General features: G+C 37.4%; 2 protein-coding genes across 3 annotated transcripts in view; one reads left to right on the top strand and one right to left on the bottom strand.

The window, feature by feature from the left end:
• LOC127427395 (NIF3-like protein 1) overlaps positions 1–13,136 on the bottom strand; it is a 173,214-nt gene extending 160,078 nt beyond the window's left edge. The window contains exon 1 of the mRNA XM_051674989.1: positions 13,133–13,136. The gene's annotated coding sequence lies outside the window, so the exon portion shown is untranslated. The remainder of the gene's footprint in view (positions 1–13,132) is intronic.
• Positions 1–23,465, top strand: part of LOC127427371 (serine/threonine-protein kinase WNK4-like) — an 89,362-nt gene that overhangs the window by 26,563 nt on the left and 39,334 nt on the right. For both annotated transcript variants that reach the window (XM_051674942.1, XM_051674941.1), the window contains exons 2-6: positions 15,350–15,522; positions 16,385–16,605; positions 16,929–17,086; positions 22,203–22,291; positions 22,789–23,008. In XM_051674942.1, coding sequence (XP_051530902.1) covers positions 15,350–15,522; positions 16,385–16,605; positions 16,929–17,086; positions 22,203–22,291; positions 22,789–23,008 — 861 coding nt within the window. The remainder of the gene's footprint in view (positions 1–15,349; positions 15,523–16,384; positions 16,606–16,928; positions 17,087–22,202; positions 22,292–22,788; positions 23,009–23,465) is intronic.

Raw genomic sequence — 23,465 nt, 5'->3', positions numbered from 1 at the left:
GCAAAAAGAGGGCCAGCAATGGTCTTGCCTTAAACTCCCCCCCCTGTACTGACAAAGTGTTTGCTAATATTACATTACCATGGGATTATGATTTACACACTTACAGGTGCATCTCAATAAATTAGAATGTCATGGAAAAGTTCATTTATTTCAGTAATTCAACTCAAATTGTGAAACTCGTGTATTAAATAAATTCAATGCACATAGACTGAAGTAGTTTAAGTCTTTGGTTCTTTTAATTGTGATGATTTATCACATTTAACAAAAACCCACCAATTCACTATCTCAAAAAATTAGAATATGGTGACATGCCAATCAGCTAATCAACTCAAAACACCTGCAAAGGTTTCCTGAGCCTTCAAAATGGTCTCTCAGTTTGGTTCACTAGGCTACACAATCATGGGGAAGACTGCTGATCTGACAGTTGTCCAGAAGACAATCATTGACACCCTTCACAAGGAGGGTAAGCCACAAACATTCATTGCCAAAGAAGCTGGCTGTTCACAGAGTGCTGTATCCAAGCATGTTAACAGAAAGTTGAGTGGAAGGAAAAAGTGTGGAAGAAAAAGATGCACAACCAACCAAGAGAACCGCAGCCTTATGATTGTCAAGCAAAATTGATTCAAGAATTTGGGTGAACTTCACAAGGAATGGACTGAGGCTGGGGTCAAGGCATCAAGAGCCACCACACACAGACATGTCAAGGAATTTGACTACAGTTGTCGTATTCCTCTTGTTAAGCCACTCCTGAACCATAGACAACGTTAGAGGTGTCTTACCTGGGCTAAGGAGAAGAAGAACTGGACTGTTGCCCAGTGGTCCAAAGTCCTCTTTTCAGATGAGAGCAAGTTTTGTATTTCATTTGGGAACCAAGGTCCTAGAGTCTGGAGGAAGGGTGGAGAAGCTCATAGCCCAAGTTGCTTGAAGTCCAGTGTTAAGTTTCCACAGTCTGTGATGATTTGGGGTGCAATGTCATCTGCTGGTGTTGGTCCATTGTGTTTTTTGAAAACCAAAGTCACTGCACCCGTTTACCAAGAAATTTTGGAGCACTTCATGCTTCCTTCTGCTGACCAGCTTTTTAAAGATGCTGATTTCATTTTCCAGCAGGATTTGGCACCTGCCCACACTGCCAAAAGCACCAAAAGTTGGTTAAATGACCATGGTGTTGGTGTGCTTGACTGGCCAGCAAACTCACCAGACCTGAACCCCATAGAGAATCTATGGGGTATTGTCAAGAGGAAAATGAGAAACAAGAGACCAAAAAATGCAGATGAGCTGAAGGCCACTGTCAAAGAAACCTGGGCTTCCATACCACCTCAGCAGTGCCACAAACTGATCACCTCCATGCCACGCCAAATTGAGGCAGTAATTAAAGCAAAAGGAGCCCCTACCAAGTATTGAGTACATATACAGTAAATGAACATACTTTCCAGAAGGCCAACAATTCACTAAAAATGTTTTTTTTATTGGTCTTATGATGTATTCTAATTTTTTGAGATAGTGAATTGGTGGGTTTTTGTTAAATGTGAGCCAAAATCATCACAATTAAAGAACCAAAGACTTAAACTACTTCAGTCTGTGTGCATTGAATTTATTTAATACACGAGTTTCACAATTTGAGTTGAATTACTGAAATAAATGAACTTTTCCACGACATTCTAATTTATTGAGATGCACCTGTAAAGCTATTACAAGCTTAACTTTGTCCATGATTGTTGTTTTAAAGGGGTAAAGTCAAAAAAATAAAACTTCTGTTGTCTTTTGCTCTCCCTCATGTCGTTCCAAATCAATAAAAAAACATTTCTTCAATGGAACACAAAAGAAGATACATTGCAGAATGTCCAGTGTTCTCTTTAATAATAGAGACTGCACAGTTGAGCTCCCAAAAAAAAAAAAAAACAGCATAAAAGTAGTCCATATAAGCTATATACCAAGTCTTCCATATATTTCTATAGCTCTTAAATCTCACTGAATTAAAATATGATACCATGCAAGAACCAGTGACGTTTGACATCATGACTTCAAACCTGGCAAAATGCACAACTTATGTACTATGTTTGAATTTAACATGTTTTGCATGCTGGTATTTGGGTGCCCCAACCAGCATATCCCGCTAGACTAGGCTAGATTGCAAATTCATGCTTGTCTAAACTAGTCTTTTCAGCAAGTGCTGGATTACATAAGTAGATTTACTAGGCTTGGGATCGATGCCTTTTTCACGCATTATCAAATAGGGCGACTCGTTGCATAATACACTGTCTCTTCATAAATATTTCTCAACGCAACTCTGGGAAAGTGTGAGCGGCAGGGTAACTTTAAGGGGGTTGCACACAGGGCACGTCTGGCGGACGACATGGCGCATTCTAAAATTAGAAGCAGTTGTTTTATATGAGGGTACGCACACAGCCACTGCCGCTCGGCGTCTGTCTGCGGTGCCCAGCAACGACTCAAGAGGCTGCTCAAAATTCTGCAGCGCCACTGAGTGCAACTCGCATAGTTTTCCATTAAATTTGACTTAAATCAATATCAAAGGACATAGATTATTGACTCTAGCCATCATTGGATTATATTGTGTGTATGCATCTTTCATATAGACTACACAATGTATTTTCAGTCTTATTGTGGTTTGACAGCTTGAATGAAACCTTTTCAAGCCTACATACAGAGAAACTGCATAATAAACGTCGCCATTTCTAAGTGTTCAGTTTGTTCAGTTACACCAGTTTCATCCTTTAACCTACAAACTCATCAACGTCACTTTGTTCTTTCTTGAAGTACAAAAACCTTCCTAACTTTTGTTTGTATCGTGACTAGATACACAACTTTGGACTGCCACCTGAACCGCGTGTCCTGTGTATGATACCTGTGCCTTGTCCTTCCCCCGACTCGGTGCTTCTCGTCTGGTGTGCGACTGGCTTCAGTAAATGTTATATCACCCCCTTGTGGTCTCCCAAAGCTATTACGCCATACTACATTAAATGGAAGGCCAACTTACAGTGAATTGGAAAGCACACAAATTAGACTTCTTATTTAAATATCGGCAAGTTAATATGTCGATGCCTCAAAAATGTATTGAAAAAAAAGCGTGCTGAACAATAATCAGTGTATCAATATTTAATGACATTCCTAAGATTTACATAAGATACCTTGAATCTTAGATCATTACTCTATTATTTCCCAAGAATAATGATTGATCTCATTTATTGATTTTTTTTTTTTAGCGGCAGTTACCTGACTATGAATACAACTCTTCTGTTTTTTCTTTGTTCAATTTTAGGTCAACGGTTTTTGTCAAAAGGTGACACTAGAGGGAGGCTAATTTCCTAGTTTATTGTTAAACTGCGATCTGTTTATATTGTTAGGAAAACTGAGACAGGTTTAATGTGTGCATGGACAACCGTCACTTATTGTGTCTCATCTCTGAACAGAGATATTATACATACTGTACTTTAATCCATATTTTGTTAACCTTTAATTTTGGCTCTTTCCCAAAGTCTTCCACTTAGTTGACTCACCCTCATTCCCTCCACACATTTGCTCTCTCTCTCTCTCTCTCTCTCTCTCTCTCTCTCTCTCTCTCTCTCTCTCTCTCTGTTTCTATGTCACTTGCTATCAGTTTTTCTCACAGCGTGTGTGCTTTTGAAATAGTAACAGTATCAGCACTTGAATGAGAGCACAATGCCATAGTCATTTGACAGTGTGTTTCCAGAACAAGGTACAGTCATAATAAGTGCTGACATGAGGCATGAAACGTCACCTGTTGATCTTAGATAAATGTTGTCCTTCTGACCATATTCAATATTGGCTGTAGTGCTCAACAGATCACAATAGCAGGGATCCGGAAGTAAAAGTTTATTTATTTTCTCCATAGAGAAATTTATTTTTGTAGTGATGAATTTCAAAACAGACCTACCATGAGTTCTGTGGTTGTTAGATGATGATATATGCTTCTGTAGATGCCACATGTCAGTGTGATTTCATAAAAATGGTTAAATAGATGAACTACACTACCCACAATCCTGAAGCAAGATCCCCCAATCAGAGAAGTCGCTATTACCATGGAAACTGAAATTATGGCAAAAGAGCTCAGCAGTGACTGCCCACTCCCATGAAGCATTGTGAACGTAATTAAGTTGGTCTCGCTACACTGTCAAACTGATCATATTTGTATCTCACTATTTTGCAATAAACCTAAAAACATTTTGTTAAGCTATAATCAATTACTAAAAGTTAATGGTTTTATATTGTACATTTTTTTTTTTTTTTTTTTTTCAAATCAAAGTTTGCAAAAATCTTGGGGCTGGTTGGTTTGAAACTCTTTTTTTAACTGTTTTTTTAAATCCCTTTGGAGAAAATGAATGGGAAATATACAGCTGTTAAAATGGGTAGTCACGTGGTGCTTTATAAACTCTTTTTCCCCTCTCCCATTATCTCAGTCTTATTCTATTCCTGGCATGCACAGCACTCGAATCTCAACAGCGAGTGACAACGTTTCACCTTCATCTGTAACATAAATGTCCTGTCTGTAATCTCCCTTTCACACCTCTCAAGTGAAACAGTGGGGCTTACATTTAATTTGAAGGCCTGTTGTGTTCCTGCAAACATGAACGTGTACACACATAGGGGGGACATATTGTGCAGGCCTACATCCTTTCTATTGAAAGAAAGCACTGCCGAAATTCTGTAGTCAGTAATGCACTGAAATGTAACCCAGCTGAAAGCTAAACAACTTTCAAACTTAATAACTAAAGTATGCTTTTGCCTCCTCTAAGCTGTCATTACAATCATTTCCAGCTTTTGAACAGCTCCTTCATCTGGAATTTCAACACTGTCATCTATGGATTCTGCTTGTCATATGATTGATCAGCTGTGTCTCTCGGGGCTGTTTCCTGCCTACAGGTGTTGTCACCACACTAGACTATGACCTTAGCTAAGCCCTCGATCACTGATGACCAGACAAGGATTCTCTTTTAGGGTGTTTTCTCACTTCTGAAACCAAGTCAGAATCCTCCCCCTGCAGGCTTCTGTGCAACTGATGCATTGCAAAAGATGTGAAGAATGTAAGCTGCTCTCCAAGGGTAAATTATTTGGAAACAAGCAGCAATGAGAAATTAGTTATACCATAATAATTGTGAGTGGAAGCATGCAAATGTACAAATTAGATATCAAATTAAAGGTTCAATTCTGTGATTTAGGCTGTATTGCGTTCTCATCAACCGCACCCTTGTCCACCAAGTGGATGGCGGTGCACACCTAATTCGGAAAACAGCTTTTCCCACTACCGAACGAACCGAACTCTAATAACGAATGGACTCTGGTCCACACCAAATGCTTCACATTGTAAAAAGTGGTAACCTGCAATGTCTACCTTAGTTTTATGGGTATAACCTAATGAATTCAGGTTGATTCAGTGGTGTTAATTAACAATTTTGACTTGAATAAATCAGTTAATTGAGATGTTAGAGCATAAGGCAATTTTTTTTGCTTACATTTTTTTTTTCGTTTAGTATGAAAGCACCCTTAGTGTGCAGTGCAGGGCTAATGGGTAAGTGAACAGAAGAGATGCAGTGTTCGCTCGGCAGACTCAGATTTCTGAGATCAATATGAATTGACTGGACTCTAAGTTTGTTATGTGAGTGGTCTTGCTTATAGAGGGAACCAAAATTATGACATGGTATTGATGCTGTCTCTGAAAACAAAGATACCATTACACACAACGAAATGCACAGCTACTGTCTTCCTCCCAAAATAGGCTGTTCATTAACAGAGGTATCTCACATTTTCATCCATAAGGCAGTTAGACAGTTAGACCAGAATGCTTAAAGTTTATATTAATTCATGGGCAAATTCACTAAACAGTTGCGCAACTTCTGCGTGTGTTATTTTGACACAAAAACCTGCATCTTTTCACTGACCACCCACAGTCTAGTTTAAGCAGCGCAAACAGGGCTGAAAAAGTGCTGCGTCTTGAGTATTTAAATTAAGTAACTGCCATTCCTTTCAGCATAAACACGGCTTCTTTCTATGTAAATTAGGCTCAATATAGATTGCACTTTATTTACAAATATTGCCCAGCACAATTTACATCGCACCTTTACTGCCTGAGTAATGTATGCAGTAAACTGAATTTTATTTAAAAGAGAGATATGTGTATGTTTTCAATTAAACATGGCAGCAGTAATTCATCAAATGATGGAGAAAAGTTTAATAACTAGGGATGCACTGATACCACGTTTTCTCTCCCAATCTGATCCTGATACCTGAACTCGGCTGATACGAATCCCGATGTTGTTATTTTTTCTTAATCAGTTTAGAATATCCTTCTAAATAGAATATAGATATACTGTACTTTACTGTCTGGAACTGATTGGGAGTACTCTTTTGTGTGTAAAGAAACGCAACCTCTATAACTACACATTATTTCATTATAAATACAGTAGGGTGAAAACAATTACATAGAAAAAAATGTGAAGTCTATTAAGAACACCTTTATTTTTATAATTTTGCTGACCTGCATTTGTGAACTAGAACAGAAAGGTTAGTCAAGACAAACTTTGAATGCTGGTTTGACAAAACCTTGTCTGAAAGTGTAATTAATTTTTTTTCACCCAATTTGGAATGCCCAATTCCCAGTGTGCTTTTAAGTCCTCGTGGTCGCAAAGTGACGTCCAGGTGTCGGAGGATGAATCCATCAACATCTGAGACCATCAACCCACGCATCTTATCACGTGGCTTGTTGAGCGCGTTGCCACTTCACGCCATCCACCGCGGCATCCGCGCTCAACTCACCACGCGCACCACTGAGAACAAACCACATTATAACGATCATGAGGAGGTTACCCCATGTGACTCTACCCTCCCTAGCAACCGGGCCAATTTGGTTGCTTTGGAGGCCTGGCTGGAGTCACTCAGCAAACTAGCGAACTCCGGGAGTGGTAGCCAGTGTATTTTACCACTGAGCTACCAAGGCCCCCCCCCAAAAAAAAGTCTTAAAGTTTGAAGGTTAAATAGGCCAGACAGACAGATAGATTAAGTCAGAACTGTCTGAAGATCTGTGCCAAGTTTGGTCAATGTAGCTTGAAATCTTGAAATCACCTTAATTCCAGCCTGGGGACAGGTGACTCATTTTTACTGGTAAAGCACAGTATTATTTTATCTTTGATATTTGCATAACATTTGATTAATTTCTTATTGAAGACTTGAGTTAAAACCTTTCAACAAATGCGTAATGTTCTCTCCAGCTTGAAATGCCAGTAAAATTAAGTATATTGGCTTTTTGCAAATATAAGTGTTGTTTGGCAGTTATTTCACAAACAGTCTGCATATTTCATGTTGTGCCATTTCATGCAGATTTAGTGTTGGATCAATGTGAATCAACAGAAAATTGGAAAATCGAGTTGAGTGTTTGGGACACCTGCAGTGGTTTATGTTCCTCTTCATTATGATCTCTTCCCTTTCTTCAGGATCCAGACATGCATCGAATTCTGCCAATGTTGTTTACTCTACTGCAGTGATGCTAGTTTGCTCCATCACCCATGACAGCATGGATGATGAAAGTTTGTTGATATTTCTGTACTGGTTGAACTGAAGTTTCAATTTAACAAAAAGTCAAGTACCCTCCAGATTTTCAAATTTGTAAACTTTTATAATGAGTGCGGCATTTCTTATTTTTGACGATTGGTCATGTGACTCTAATTATGTAATTTAATTGAACAAAAAATAATAACAAAAAATAATTTTACATAACTTGTGGCTTGTATGTCAAAGCTTTTAGGGGTTTGTGTGGTGACTGAATAGAGAGGTGTTCATTGTCTACAATGTGCCCAGTATCATTTACAAACCTGATGGGGGTACAGATTATAAAATATGCATTCCTCTTCACTGTATTGCAGCCTTTACTGGTGAAAATAACTCGCTTTTGGCGCCCCTCCGTGGACATTTCATACCGAAAATGGAGCTAGCGTGCCCATACACCCAACAACACTTACCGCTTTGGCCACTGGGGGCAGTGTTTCACATTTCGGTAAACAGACCAATTTTAGCTAAAGAAAAGTCAGCCTGCTGTTTCCAATTTCATTGTAAGATCAGTCTGGATGGGCAGAGCGTTTGAAACTTGTTTGACAACAGTAATTTCAGATTGATATTGCTTAAACATTCTGGTTAGGGTTTGTTCTAAACTCCTAACACTGAGTAGGAGTAGAAACTAAAATTTCAGTGATCAAACCACTGAGCAATTAATTCAGCCCAAACCACAAAACATAGACACTCCGTTATTTCTTACATCTATTTGCATAGTGAATTGTGATTATGATTGAAGACGGTGTTGCGTTATGTGTTGAAATTAAACACTACACATGTTGATGTTGTTTTGATCACCAAAATGTACTTCATGTTAATGTAGTGGAGAATGAGGACTCAGACTTTAGTGACACAAATCCAAACTGCTTCAGCATGAGGAATTGTAGTTCATGGTTATCACTTCTCATAACATTCAGATTTATTATGCTCTGCTTAGAGTGTTTGGGATTTGAAGTTTGAACAATTTGACACACATTTCCTACAATACAGTCTCTCTAACGTCTCTTCTAATGTTGCATTGGATTCCACTCTGGCTTAGAGATCTTCATTGTTAATGGATATGGTTTGGCATGTTTCAGAGCTCAACGGAGACAGGCATTCTTAAACTGGTCTTGGTTGGTCTGGACAGTATAGAGTTAAAGAGTGCTGTGAAGCAGCTGGCCTGTACTGCACCCAACCCCCAGCTGTGTGTTCTGATTGAACGCATATGTTACTGTACATTTGTTCTTCTAAACACTCAGGCATGTAATAACACAATGAAGCAATTTATTAAAAAAATGCTATCCAAAAATGTGCGTAAGCATATCTTTCAAAAAACAACAGCAATAAAACACCCACAATTTAAGAGCTTAACCAACATTGATTAAATTGAAAATTACAATTCATAAGAACTTCAGCAACTATTAAAAACCTCAGTAATTTGAAAAAACAAACAAAAAACAAACACAACTGGACTGTTGTTTTAACCTCAAATTGTAAATCAGAAGGATTAATCTAATAGAAAAATATTGTATATTGTTACTTTCTCTCTTGATTTAATCCTGTTACGTCTCGTATAGATAGGTCAGTCTGTAATCACGTTCGCATAAATGACAAGTGTGATTCAGAGGTTCCTTTTTCCCCTGTAACATTACATTTTTACTCCACTGATGATTAGGATTAGGTTTAGGGTTGGGGTATGGGGGTAGAGTTTCTAAAATATGCTTTCCTCTTCACTGTATTACATCATTTACAGTTAAATACAACTCACTTTAATGACTCTCATTTGTTACCCCTCTGTGGGCATTTCACTCAGAAACTAGAGCTCACATGTGCCCATATGTTCAAAAACACTTCCTTTTTCAGACACTGGGGGAAGTGCTTTGAATTTTAGTCAGCACAGGCTGAGTTTAGCTCAAGAAAAGTCAACCTACTGTTTCCGAATTCACATTGAAAACAAAAACTCATGACTCTAGCATCCAATACATTTGCATTTTTTCTTTGATCTGCAAAGTAGCAGTCCCACGTGTGTGAATATTCCCATTTACTCTCACTTTTGTTCCACATACATCAAACACATAAGCACTACCATATGGCTGATACCCCTATAAGCCCTTAGGTTCCTTCCTTCAGTCAATATATGCCTGTAGAGGTTGTTATGTGTCATTTTTCAGCTAACGACCCTGCATCAGTGTGAAGAGGCCTGAAAGACTTTACCAACCACAAGACACCATCCCCCAACACTGTAGGTAATCACCAACTGGCTAACGACCTGAATGTGTTTTACTGTAGATTTGAAAAGCCCAGTCACACACCCTACACCCACTCCGACCTTCACAGCACACAAACATTTACACCAACTGCCACGACCCTCCTCCCCACTCCTGCTACTCAACATGCACTTAAGATCTGTGAAGATCTTCTGGAAACAGAAGACAAGAAAAGCAGAAGATGGTGTTTCACCCACTTGTCTAAAATCCTGTGCTGACCAGCTGGCCCCCATCTTCACACAGATTTTCAACAGATCACTGGAGCAGTGTGAAGTTCCCTGCTGCTTCAAATGCTCCACGATCATCCCCGTCCCAAAGAAACCCAAGATCAAAGGACTTAATGACTACAGACCTGTCGCTCTGACATCTGTGGTCATGAATTCATTTGAGAGACTGGTGTTGGCCCACCTGAAAGACATCACAGAACCCTTTCTGGATCCCCTTCAATTTGCTTATAGAGCAAACAGGTCTGTGGTTGATGCTGTCAATATGGGACTGCATTACATACTTCAACATCTAGACAGACCAAGGACTTATGCAAGGATACTATTTGTTGACTTCAGTTCGGCTTTTAACACCATCAACCCCGCTGTCCTATGGACTAAATTAACCCTGTTCCCGTCTCTATCTGTCAGTGGATCACCAGCTTTCTGACAGACAGGCAGCAGCTAGTGAGAATGGGGAAATTCACCTCCAGCATATGTACAATCATCACTGGTGCCCCCCAGGGATGTGTGCCCTCCCCACTACTCTTCTCCCTCTACACAAATGACTGCACCGCCAAGGGACCCCTCTGTCAAGCTCCTGAAGTTCGCAGATGACACTACAGTCATTGGCCTCATCCAAGATGACAGTGAGTCTGCATACAGAAGGGAGGTTGAACAGCTGGCCGTCTGGTGCAGTCAAAACAACTTGGAGCTGAACACTGTTAAAACAGTGGAGCTGATAGTGGACTGTTAGGAGGAACACCCCAACATTAACCCCGCTCACCATTCTGAACAGCACTGTGGCAGCAGTGGAGTCATTCAGGATCCTGGGCACTACCATCTCACAGGAACTGAAGTGCGAAACCCACATAGACTCGATTTTGAAAAAGGCCCAGCAGAGGTTGTACTTCCTTCGCCAGTTGAGGAAGTTCAACCTGCCACAGGTGCTGCTGATACAGTTCTACTCAGCAGTCATTGAGTCTGTCCTCTGCACTTCTATAACTGTCTGGTTTGGTTCAGCTACCAAGTCAGACATCAGAAGACTTCAAAGGATAGTTCAGACTGCTGCAAGGATTATTGGCACTCCTCAACCCACCCTGTTAGAACTGTACACATCCAGAGTAACGAAAAGTGCTGGTAAAATCACTCTTGACCCCATTCACCCAGCACACTTCCTTTTCAAACTGCTGCCGTCTGAGTGGCGCTACAGAGCACTGAGCACCAGAACAGCCAGGCACAGGAACAGTTTTTTCCCTCAGGCCATCCACCTCATGAACAGTTCAAACTGCCCCCAAATACTTTCCTTTGGTCAATACAACCATGTGCAATATTCAACCCATCCATTCCTACTTATAATCATATTTCATTTACATTCTTTAACACATCCTACTTCTTCTTCAATACATTACATCACCTGCACATAACTGTATATAAAATATTCTACATTATTGCGCTATTTTTTATTTCTCTTTTTTTAATGTTATATCGTATTTTTTTTAAATTTATTTATTTTTGTCACTATATGAAGAAGAAGAAAAATATGAATATATGTTTAAATGTATACGTTTGTATGTATGTATATACGTTGCATTCTCTTGCACTGGAAGCTTCTGTCACCATGACAAATTCCTTGTGTTTGTAAGCATACTTGGAAATAAAGCTCATTCTGATTCTGATTTTGTAATTACTACCTCAGTGTGCCTGAGGCTGCTGCAGTTCTTTAGGCCGGTATAATTACACATTGACTTTTCCTCCTGGATTGCTTCTGTTTAAGCCCTCCATGTTTCAATCAAGCAATTTTAGCATGTTTAACTGTGCAAATCCCACAGATGCTCATCTGAACCCTTTCAGACCCTTTCACTTTCTGTACCTCTTAGCCTATCACCCAGTCATGAAATAATGATTTATTATTAATATTAATGATTTACTTACATGCTTTTCAGATGAGAGGCCTGGTGTTACACTGATTTTACCATGGATACAGTGTGTTCTTATGCAAATCCTAAAGTGGAACAGCTTAAAAATAATAATTATTAGAATAAACAATTCTTCTGCCTAGTAATATAGTTTATCACCCTAAATGTAGGCAATGCCAATGTTTAAGATAAACATTAATAGGTAGTTGATAGGAAACACTTTTGGGATATTGACATGTCTTGCGGTGTATCGTGTTGTACTCCATCTCAAACCAATTTAAACAATATTTTAATAACTAATTTTCATAATTATAATACGTGTAACCGGTCCTGCTCGACCCGCTCTGAACGGGATTTGAACCGGGGTCTCCGGCGTGGGAGGCGGGTGTTCATTTAAAATGAACTAATGAAGGCAAAAAGGTGACTAAAAAGTGATAACCATTTGTGTAGAATCCAAAAGTATACATTTCCGTTTATATATTCATATAAATGTTAACCTAAACCTCTTAGTGATTATATAAAAAAGTACATGGATATGTTATTCAAAGTCAAAGGTGTGTTTTCATCTGCATTTTAATATGGCTTTGAACGTTGTTGAAATGTATTCTTGCCGGCTCATCCAAAATTCATACTCTGAACTGTCTGTTATATAACTTGTGTTTTAGCATCATTTACTTAGCATAATGTTAGGATTGTTTGTATAGTGCTTGTAGTGTAATGCTCACTGCGTGTACAAGACAGTGGTTGAACTCTACTTATGGCTTTTCAAAGACAATATTTTCTTGGAAAATTTGTTTCAGGGTTGTGTACGTAGTGTAGAGGCAGACTAACTTATTGGAAAACATCTCTGCTTTTAGAAGGCACTGGAAAGTCAAATGCATGTGTTTATGATATTTACATACTGGAAAGAGGTTCTAGTTACCTAAATGGGTTTCCAAATACACTTCATATAGTCATGCTTGTGATCAGACTCACCCCACACCCCCTTCTCTTGTGCCTCCATCAGTTTATTTTTACTACACATATAAAAGTCTTGAGAGTTAAAGAACGTATTTGAGTAGATAATGACATTAACTGGGGTCAAAACTTGCCTATATATATATGAACATGTCTTGGTGACATGACGAATATAATAAGGTAGGTTATGTAGACAGTAGCCCCTAATGTTGATTTGTACACATACTGTACTTCTCGTATTCCCACAGTCGGAAAAGGCAACCCCATGTTGACTGGAAACACAGAACTGGTGTTTTGAGTCACTAATAAGATTAGTGGGCTGTACATATCATGCGTAAATGTGTATATTCAGTGTTTTTGGTCAGGGGATAGAACGGCACTGTAGACTGAGATATGGCATGAATGATACAGATGGCTAAATATACAGTACTGTGCAAAAGTCTTAGGCACATATGATGCTTCAAAAAACATTTTTCTTAAGACGGTTATTTATATTTTCAGCTTTAGTGTGTCAATAGGAAATGTACATTTTAGACTCCTAAACAATTCTTTTGCAAATAGAATAGAATAGAAGAACAGGGAGCCCTGCAACAGATGGCATGGTCCCCACAGAGCCCCCCACTAAACATCGAGTCAGTCTAGGATTACGTGAAGAGACAGAAGCAATTGAGACTAAATAGATTGAAGAACTGTGGCAAATTCTCCAAGAAGCTTGGAACATTCTATCTGCCAACAACCAAGAAAAACTGTGTCCAGATGTACCTAGGAGAATTGGTGCTGTTTTGAAGGCAAAGGTGGTCACATCAAATATTGATTTAGCTTTTTTATGTTTATTGGACTTTGTATGACATTAATTGATGAATGAAAACAAATTATGGCATTATTTTTGAAGACATCCTCACTATGCAACATTTTTTCCAAGTGCCTAAAACTTTTGTACAGTATTGTATAAGAAAAAGAAACAAAGGCTGTTGATCAGTTAATGTCATAAAGCCTTGAGCCTAGTTCAGAGAGACTGTAGATATGTTGAATTGGGAAAGGAACCTGTTTGAACACGATTCAATAATTCATTTTCTCAGGAGGGCAGGTTTGCTACTGTTTAATTCTTGCTTGTTTTCATTTTTTTTTAAACCTTCCCACATGAAAGAAAAACCACAAATCTCAATTGTGTCTCCTTGACTTTTGCTTAAGTCTTTTGCCTCTCATATGTTTCTCCTGTGAAAAAGACCCCAGTAATCTCACAATAATCTCCTCTAGTGTTTCAGAAGAGATCTCAGCAATGTCTTGAGAGCAATAACTGTGTTCAGGTTTGCGAAGAAACCAAAATCTGCAATCAAAAGTCAGAGATTTCAATACAAACTCTTAAAGTCCAAACTCTGAAGTATTCTGAAAATGTTAACCTAAAAAAGTGCTTCATGTAATAAAATCTACATTAAGAGTTAGGTCAGGTAGAAATAAATCCATAATGTAAAAATTAAAGGTTACCACTTTTTTAGTGTGTATCCATCCACATCATTTTAATAGTCTCTTACTGTATGTCTCATTTCTATATTTTTATTTCTACCATAGTATTTTAGGAGAAACATCTAAAACTAAGTTGATACTTAAATAAAACATAACTGAAATTTCCATCTGAGCAATATAAATTTCCTTTGCTTTGCTTATTTACAGGCCAATTAAGTGATTTTGAGTTAGTTCGAGTTAGAATAAATGCAAATCTCAGATTCTTTAGCTTGTGAATAACTGGCACTATCAGTTTAAATTTACACCCCATTCTCCTTCAGACCCTCTGTCTCTTCCCCATATATTTTCATCACTACAGTATGGTCACTTGAGTCATAAACACACTACTTTTCCCAGAATTCATTGAATGTGGGATTCATGGTGCTTCCACTGGTGTCTCTGAGGAATTTTCCACCCACCTCACACGGCTGAGAGGCCCTGGCCAGCTAAATCAAGCCTGTCATACCCACTGGAGGACAGAAATGGCCTTCATGCCAAGTTATTGCTTGACTTTAGCCCAGTTGCTAAAGGTTTTCGAAAACCTATGTTTAGAATGGGTTGTAATTATGCGACAGAAGGAAAAATAAGATTATGTAACAATGTCACATGTGAATGGTGAAATCTTTGCGGTAACAACAGTCTTGCAGGTTCTTATCTGTTTTAAAGTGTTTTTAACACTAATTACTGGGGGTGATTCAGGAAACCTGTTTGAAAACAGTCAGCATTTTTTTGCAGTTCCATTTGGTGATGCTAGTGGTGCAGAAATTATACACTTCACCTTTAAGTTTGCTTTTTGTTTTTGTTTTGAAGATTCTCGGTCATCCAGTTCATCTAAGAACGTATTGAAGAATTCATTTTTGCATGAATTGGACAAGAGCAAAAAGATCTCTGTCAGAATCTGGCCTTTTCTTCTCTAAATTTGTTTTTTTTCCCCTTTCAGACTCGCAAACTGACCAAAGTGGAGCGGCAGCGCTTCAGCGAGGAGGTTGAAATGCTAAAGGGTCTTCAGCATCCGAACATTGTGCGCTTTTATGACTCCTGGAAGTCCACTGTGAAAGGTCACAAATGTATACTGCTGGTCACTGAGCTCATGACCTCTGGCACTCTCAAAACGTGAGCTTGTCCTTCATCTTAGAATCTCTTATATAATATTACCTAGTGATGTCAAAACTACTAGTACTTCGGTACCAAGTCGATGCTAAAATAAAAAAAGATGTCACGATACCAGTGTTTGTACAGTAGCCTACCGGTAGTACCGAGCACAGACTTATTTCGGAACCTGCACGCTGTCTGACTGACACACGACTGCTTTCTAATGCTCACATGCTTATTTAAGCTTGGTGTGTTACTACATTGAAATGCACAATTAATCAAATTAAAATCGTAATGTGTCCTAGTGTGATTATTAAATTGCAAAAGGCTGCAATCTTAATCTGTATGAGCTGCATGCTTTAAATGAATGTGCGAAGACGACCGCTCACACTGGAAACTCCACAGACATTGAGAATCATTTGCACTATGTTGTATGAGATGACAGAGCAGAGCACTAATCAAAGTGAAGCGCGCAGGACATGCCGAGTATATTTATAGAATTAAATCACTGCATTTTTCGCTTTAATGATTAGACTGGTCCATATAGCTAACTGTTTATCCAGAGAAGTGAAACTTCCATCAAAAACATGTCACGTCAAAATAAAAGCACAATTCAAAATTAAATCTATATGCCTCAAATTGAAGAAATTACAACAGAAATATATTACAATTGTATAGTAAAATGTAATATTCAGTGTGAGTGTGTTCAATAGCACATTACAATAGTAGCATATTTTTTCTTTGGTATCGAAATTGGAAACGAGATCCGTGAAATTTCACTAGGTTTTGGAACCGTGAAATCGTGACAGCGCTATTAGTACCTAGTTTTTTGTTGCTACGGTGAAAATGATCTTTAACATTGATATTTCTGGACACATCTTAGGTATCTAAAGCGTTTTAAGGAGATGAAACTAAAACTTCTCCAGAGGTGGAGTCGTCAGATCCTAAAAGGACTTCACTTCCTGCACACTCGCGCCCCTCCCATCATCCATAGGGACTTGAAGTGCGACAATATCTTTATCACAGGTCCTACAGGAAGTGTGAAAATCGGGGACCTTGGATTGGCTACTCTTAAGAGAGCAAGTTTTGCAAAGAGTGTAATAGGTAGGTCAGTGCAAACCAAAGAAGTATTGCACTGCAATGCTGTAGGTTATTAGTATAGACTAATGAGGATAGTGGCAGTATTATGCTACTGTGTTGGTAATACCATAGTACTTTACACACTTTACATACCATGTTACTGAATGATTATCATAATCATATACTATGGCATTCACATACACCAAGTTATTTCAAAGAAAACCATGGTGTGACTGTGCAACATGCCCAAAAAAAACATGGTATTACCATGGTACTTTTTTGTTGATGTCACAGAGCTAAATTTGGGCAAAATGTTTTTTAAAAAATATATATATATTTATATACAGGAACGCCAGAGTTTATGGCTCCAGAAATGTATGAGGAGAAGTACGACGAGGCGGTGGATGTCTATGCATTTGGCATGTGCATCTTGGAGATGACCACATCCGAATACCCATACTCAGAGTGCCAAAATGCAGCCCAGATCTACCGCAAAGTTACCAGCGTGAGTTTGAAACTGTCTGTATCAATTCATATAATTTTTCATTTGGGGTGAAACATATTGTAATGTTAACGTAGTAAAGAATTGCTTTGAAATAGGTGCTTTTTCTTCTTTTTCTTCTATGGGGTGAATTCTCCAAATAATTATTTTCACACATGGTATCTCACTGCAAAACCTGCATCTTTTTCACTAACCACCCACAATCCAGTTTAGCCAGTGACTAAATGCATTGAAATAGCACTGCGCCAGAATTTCAAAGTCATTGCTATTCTTTTCAGCACAAACACACCTCATTTCTATTAGGCTTATAATAGATTGTGCCTTATTCACAAAATTCTGCATTTTAACATGTTCGTATTTATTTAATTAAAATAAATGATGACTAACCAATTTAATGCAAGTTCTTAAGACAAAGTTTAAAAAGTAAATATATTTAAGATGATTTTTTAATGTTTGTTGAAATTTATCGTGTACCGTAATTTAAAGAGAAAATTGTGTGATTAATTAGATAAAACAATTAATCAATTCACAGCCCTAATTTATATTATGAAAACAAAATAATTGAATAAAATTGTATGACTAATTATTATGCCTAATATTTTGATACATTAACGGGCCTGCCTACTTCACTGATAAAAGTGTCATTAATTTGTTTAGTTAAAGGGATAGTTCACCCAAAAATTAAAATTCTCTCTTCATTTACTCACTCTTATGCCATCCAAAATATGTATAACTTTCTTTCATCTGCTGAACACAAATGAAGATTTTTAGAAGAATTTTTCCGCCCTGTAGGTCCATACAATGCAAGTGAATGGGTGCCAACATTTTGAAGCTCCAAAATCCACATAAGGGCAACATAAAAGTACTCCAGACTAGGGCTGCAACTAATAATTATTTTGATAATTGATTAATCTAACGATTATTTGACTATTCGGCTATTATTTCAACGATTAATCGTTAGCTCTTAACTGACTATTCAGCTTGTGCCCCGACTTAAAAGGTTGTATTAAACATGCTTACTAACAATAAAGAGGACAAAGTCATCTTTTAAAAATACCTCTAAATGACATTCACTGAATTAAAGGGGAAATATACTTTTATTAAGTTTAATTCAGTAAAGAAATTCACTGCAAAAAATCCTGTTATCAAGTGTTTTTATCTTGTTTTCCATTTAAAACTGTCTAAAAATCCTTAAATATATACATTTACTTGAGCAACATATAAAATATAAGTGTATTTTGTATAGAAGTGTATTTTTTCACTTGGTTATACTTCTGCGGGTGCAGTAAAGACAAAATACACTTATATTCAAGATCTATTCTCTAAAAGCAAGTCTAAATATCTTATATGCTGCTTCTCAGGTGAATGCATCTATTTTAAAATATTTTTAAATATTTTTAAATCATTGTATTTTTAATATGATATTCAACATTTTCAGATAAGTTTCTTCTGCAGTACAGCTGCTAAAGTAAATGTACGTTGTTTTAAGGGAGTTTTAGATATTTATATTAGAAAACGAGCCAAAACAAAAACAAATCAAAAAAGTATTTTGTTGCAGTGTATAATGGGGCGAAGACTACCCTCTCACCTTTCTGTTCACTTCAATCCTTCTTTAACTCACAAAAAAACAAACTCTCTCTTATTAATAAAGCTGCATATTGCCAATTTTCTTCACAATATGAAATGCATAGTGACATTTATTATGATTCAATAAGTCGCGAGCCATCACGTTATAATCTAGCTGCATTAAGCGTGCGCGCTTGAGGGATGAGCATCCCCGCGACAGTGTGCATCAGCCGGGTGCAGTTTCAATCTCTCCCCCTTAGATCGGGACACTTCACGCAACTCATAGAAGAGGTGCTGACCGCACATAGAAATGCCAGTTTTGGAGATTGTAGTTATTTACATGACCTGCTTCCTTATTATTTGAACTTTAACAAAGCTATAACGCATTAAATATAACTGCATTTAAGGTGTAACACCGGGGTGTTTCCTTTAAAGACGCTCGACACGCAAGTTTTGCTCCAGCTCCACTTATTCCACAATGAGAATGCTTCTGTATTTACTTATTTGGTATTTTTGCATTATAATTCCCTCATACTTTGCGATCTACATCACCTGAAGCTGTGAAAGTTTAGAGTGCATCTGGACTGTGAGCTGTGTAATTCTTCCTCAATCAGGCGTGAACTGCAATGCTGCTCTCGTGTGTCATCATTAGAGTTTAATGTGATCTAATGTTACGTTAAATGAGATCAAACGACTATTCCAGAACTAAAAATTTTCGACATTGTCAATAACGTCGACTAATCATTTCAGCCCTACTCCAGACGACTCCAGTGGTTTAATCCATGTCTTCAGAAGTGATATGGTAAGTGTGGGTAAGAAACGATTCAATATTAAGTCCTTTTTTAATTTTATAAATATATATATTGTTTGCTCAGTCAGTCTCCACTTCAGTTTCACTTTCCCATTCTTCTTCTTCTGTTTTTGGTGATTCATTCTTAATGCATATCGCCCCCTACTGGGAAGAGAAGAGAATTTAAGATAAAAAATGACTTAAAAATGTATCTGTTTCTCACCCACACCTATCATATTGTGTCTGAATACATGGATTAAACCACTGGAGCCAATTACTTTTATGCTACCTTTATGTGGATTTTGGAGCTTCAAGATTTTGGCACCCATTCACTTCCATTGTGTCCACAGTTCTGAAGTATTATTTTAAAAATCTTAATTTGTGTTCTGCAAAAGAAAGAAAGTCATGCATATCTGGGATACCAGGAGGGTAAATCGTGAGAGAATTTTTATTTTTGGGTGGAATAACCCTTTAAGCATTAAAACGTAACATAACACAGGGCTAAAAAAAATAATTATAGCGAAAAATAAATTAAGGTCACGCATACGCACCCACCTCTTTCTAGTCCTTTCTTTCAGTGTCTTCCTGCATGTCCTCATTTCCTCTCATTTCATTAAGAGCTTGCTGTGAGCTGTCTTTAAGCAGAGGTTTAAGTCTTGTGGCTTGGGTTTGATTAGAGTTTACGACAGAGTTTTGATTACCCCCTGTTTGTATCCTGTTTTTAAAAAGCCCACAGCAGTGCTTGTCCCACTCTGTATAATTTGAGAACGGCCCCCATAGGTCACATTTGTGCACAGAAAGGTTAACTGTCTGTGATTTATTACACAACTTATTTAGGAACACAGTATATTCACTTACCCACCCCTTACTGCATTTGGAAAACTTTACCTCTAAACTGCATCAACATTTACCTCAGGCATGGCCTTATAATGTCTCAGACTGATCTTTTTGACTGAAGCCCATATGTTCAATGAAAACCTGTCCTGAACCCCAAATGAAATTTTGAAGAAGGATCTTTACAAACCTACATGAAAGAAGCTTTTTAAGTATACCAGCCTTATTACAGAAGAGAGGTAGATTTTCAATGATCACCTTGTTAAAGTAATAGTTTCAATCAAATTGTGTGCAAAAAGTAAGTACTATTTTTAGACATAAACATTTACTATGACCTTATAAATGCACATGAGAAAGAGGCAATTTTCAGTGGATTACAGCATGTTAATGCCACATACATTACTATAAAATTTGCATTTTACATGTCAGGTAACAGTTCATGATGTTTTTAAACTTATAACTAGACTTGACATGTAATGTACAGTATGTTGGTGATGGCAATAGTTTTCATTTACATATATGTTTACTAAATGATGTGTCTTAAATGAACAAAACAGAGCCTACAGTGAAAACAGTGCTGAGTGTTAATGACAAAGCCAAGCACCTCACCCAAGTGTAAACGTGTTGGGCAGTCTTCAAAGAATTCATTGTCTCACTGAACTAAGTGTTTTATGCAGCTCATGCTCCACAAATATTACATGAGACTACAGGGAAAGTGTCAAAGGGAATTACCTAGTCCTACAGTAATTCAACTCATGCTGTTACTTTTTTTTTCTTAACTTCACATCATTGAAGACTTTTTTATAGCTCTGCAGTAACCATGTTAAAACACAGAACTAATGTAGTAATATAAATACAGTGTGCTGTGAAAGAGACCAGGCATAAATGCAGTAGTGAAGTGAGATAGTAAATCTTATAGATCTTACTTAAACAACATTTGTGCGATCTTTATTTTAGAAGACTACACTGTAGATGAAGTCACAGAGTAAGTTACAAGGTGTTAGTGAAGTCATGGAGTTAATAATGACAGAATGAGGTAGCAGATTTACATTGGTGCTATTATCAATGCATTCATAATGATTTTCAGGACTGAAATACCCATATTTACTTGTAATTTAGCAGATTCAAAAGTGTCTTCCAGTACATAAAATTCAAGAACAGTCAATTGTTATGTGCCTTGCTCAAAGGCACAGCCATCAGAAGAAACTGATAAAAGAATAAGTTGCAAATCAACATTTTACTAACTGCTGTCCATTGCATTCATGTAGTGAAACTTTTTCAAAATTAAAGGTGCACTCTGTAATTTTTCCTCCATTAAAAAAGTTTTACTCCTAAAGAAATTAATTGTCATTTTGAAACATATGTATAAAATCATGAGCACTCACATGAGATGAGGAATCTAGTCATATCAGTAACCTTATAAAAGCTGTTTTATTCTACATAGGGCAGGGGCGCCCTCATGGGGGCTGCCATTTTAGAATCACATGACCAGCTGAATACTACTCACTTAATCTCAGTAACCGTTTTGTTATTGGACACTTTCACTCTTGGATTAAATTAATCATGGCTGATTGTGAATAGTGCATTTTTTTAATGGCATCTGTAATTGAAATCTATTGATTTGGAATAATGCTGCATCCACACCAATAGGTGTCACTGTCCAAGGTGACATGAACAAAAAGTTACTGAGTGCACCTTTAACATTCAAAATTTGAATTATTTTTTTTATACTTTTTTCAATTTTTATTATTTTGAAGCATAGGAGCCTTGCTAATGCTCTCATAAAACTCACTGTGATTAAATTATCTGAAAGGGAATTAGCTAATAACATTTATGAATTGTGTTATTGAAACTTATCGAGGACTATTAAGTGATGTGTAGTTTTTTCCTTCAACATTTGACATTTGTTTCCATTTCTGCTGTTCTCAGGGTATAAAGCCAGACAGTTTCTACAAGGTGAAAGTTCCTGAGTTAAAGGAAATCATTGAAGGCTGCATCCGCATGAACAAAGATGAAAGGTACATTTTTTTAGTCCAGCTCAACCTATTTACTCTATTTATTGATTTGATTTATTTGATTTTGATACATTAAAAACATTCAGTGGTCCTGATCTGGAACTGACGAAAAACTTGCTCACACCATAGTCTGATGAGTGAGTCATTCCTATGAGTTCTTTTAAATGAATCAGTCGAACTGATTCACAAACTGGTCTGAATGATTCATTAGTGAATCAATATGGATTTAAAATTTTCCTTACCCAGTAATCAAAAACGACTAGTAAGCTTTTGGAAATTCATAGATGAGAAAGTGTGGAAACCCTGTAAATGATTAAATAAATAAATAATCTAATTATTATTACGCTTAAATCATATACATTTTTATTTAAAGACAGATGCAGTGTGCAAAAGCCTTTATTTTACAATTATTTTTAACAAATGCAGCTTTAATAAAATGTAAAGATATGTTATACAAATAGTATTAATATATTCAGTTTGTATGACTTTCAATGGGTTAGGTATACCATTCAAGACTTGCTGGAGCACACATTCTTCCTAGAGCACAACGGCGTTCATGTTGAATTGGCTGAGGAAGATGATATGGTAAAATCCAGCCTGAAGCTCTGGCTCCGCATGGACGACACCAAGAAGCTCCATGGAAAGTATAAGGACAACAACGCCATCGAGTTCCTGTTTGAACTCTACAAAGATGTGCCAGAGGAAGTTGCACAAGAGATGGTGAGCTTAAGTGATGGTCACATACCTGCAAAGTCAATTGTCAGAGTTATTGACGTTCTGCAAAGCTGTGCCTCAAGCAAAATTCCAGAACTGTTGCAAGCACAATATCATGAAAACATGGATGCAGTGTCTCACGGAATGTCGTTAGTATTGTGTCACACCCAAGGTACAATTAACTGTGAGCTTTTAATTTGTGTTGTTTTTCCAAGGGAGTTCATCTCTAAGGATGTGGTTATACTATATACTATACTAATTACTTTCAATCAGTTGGTGACGGTCATTTTGAACACTAAGCACGGATATTCCCCTCAGGGTTCAACAAAGTATATCTATCCACAATGAGATGTACGTAAATGTGTGGGTTGAGCTTTCGACAGAGAACTGTAAAGGTGATCCAGGATCTTTGATATTCATGGGAAACTTTGTACAGTAGGAGATATTCATGTTAAAAATTAAT

Source organism: Myxocyprinus asiaticus, chromosome 36 (assembly GCF_019703515.2).
Source record: "Myxocyprinus asiaticus isolate MX2 ecotype Aquarium Trade chromosome 36, UBuf_Myxa_2, whole genome shotgun sequence".
NCBI classification, from domain to species: domain Eukaryota; kingdom Metazoa; phylum Chordata; class Actinopteri; order Cypriniformes; family Catostomidae; genus Myxocyprinus; species Myxocyprinus asiaticus.
The sequence above is the reverse complement of the archived record's forward strand: the minus strand, read 5'-3'. Positions and strand labels throughout refer to the sequence as shown.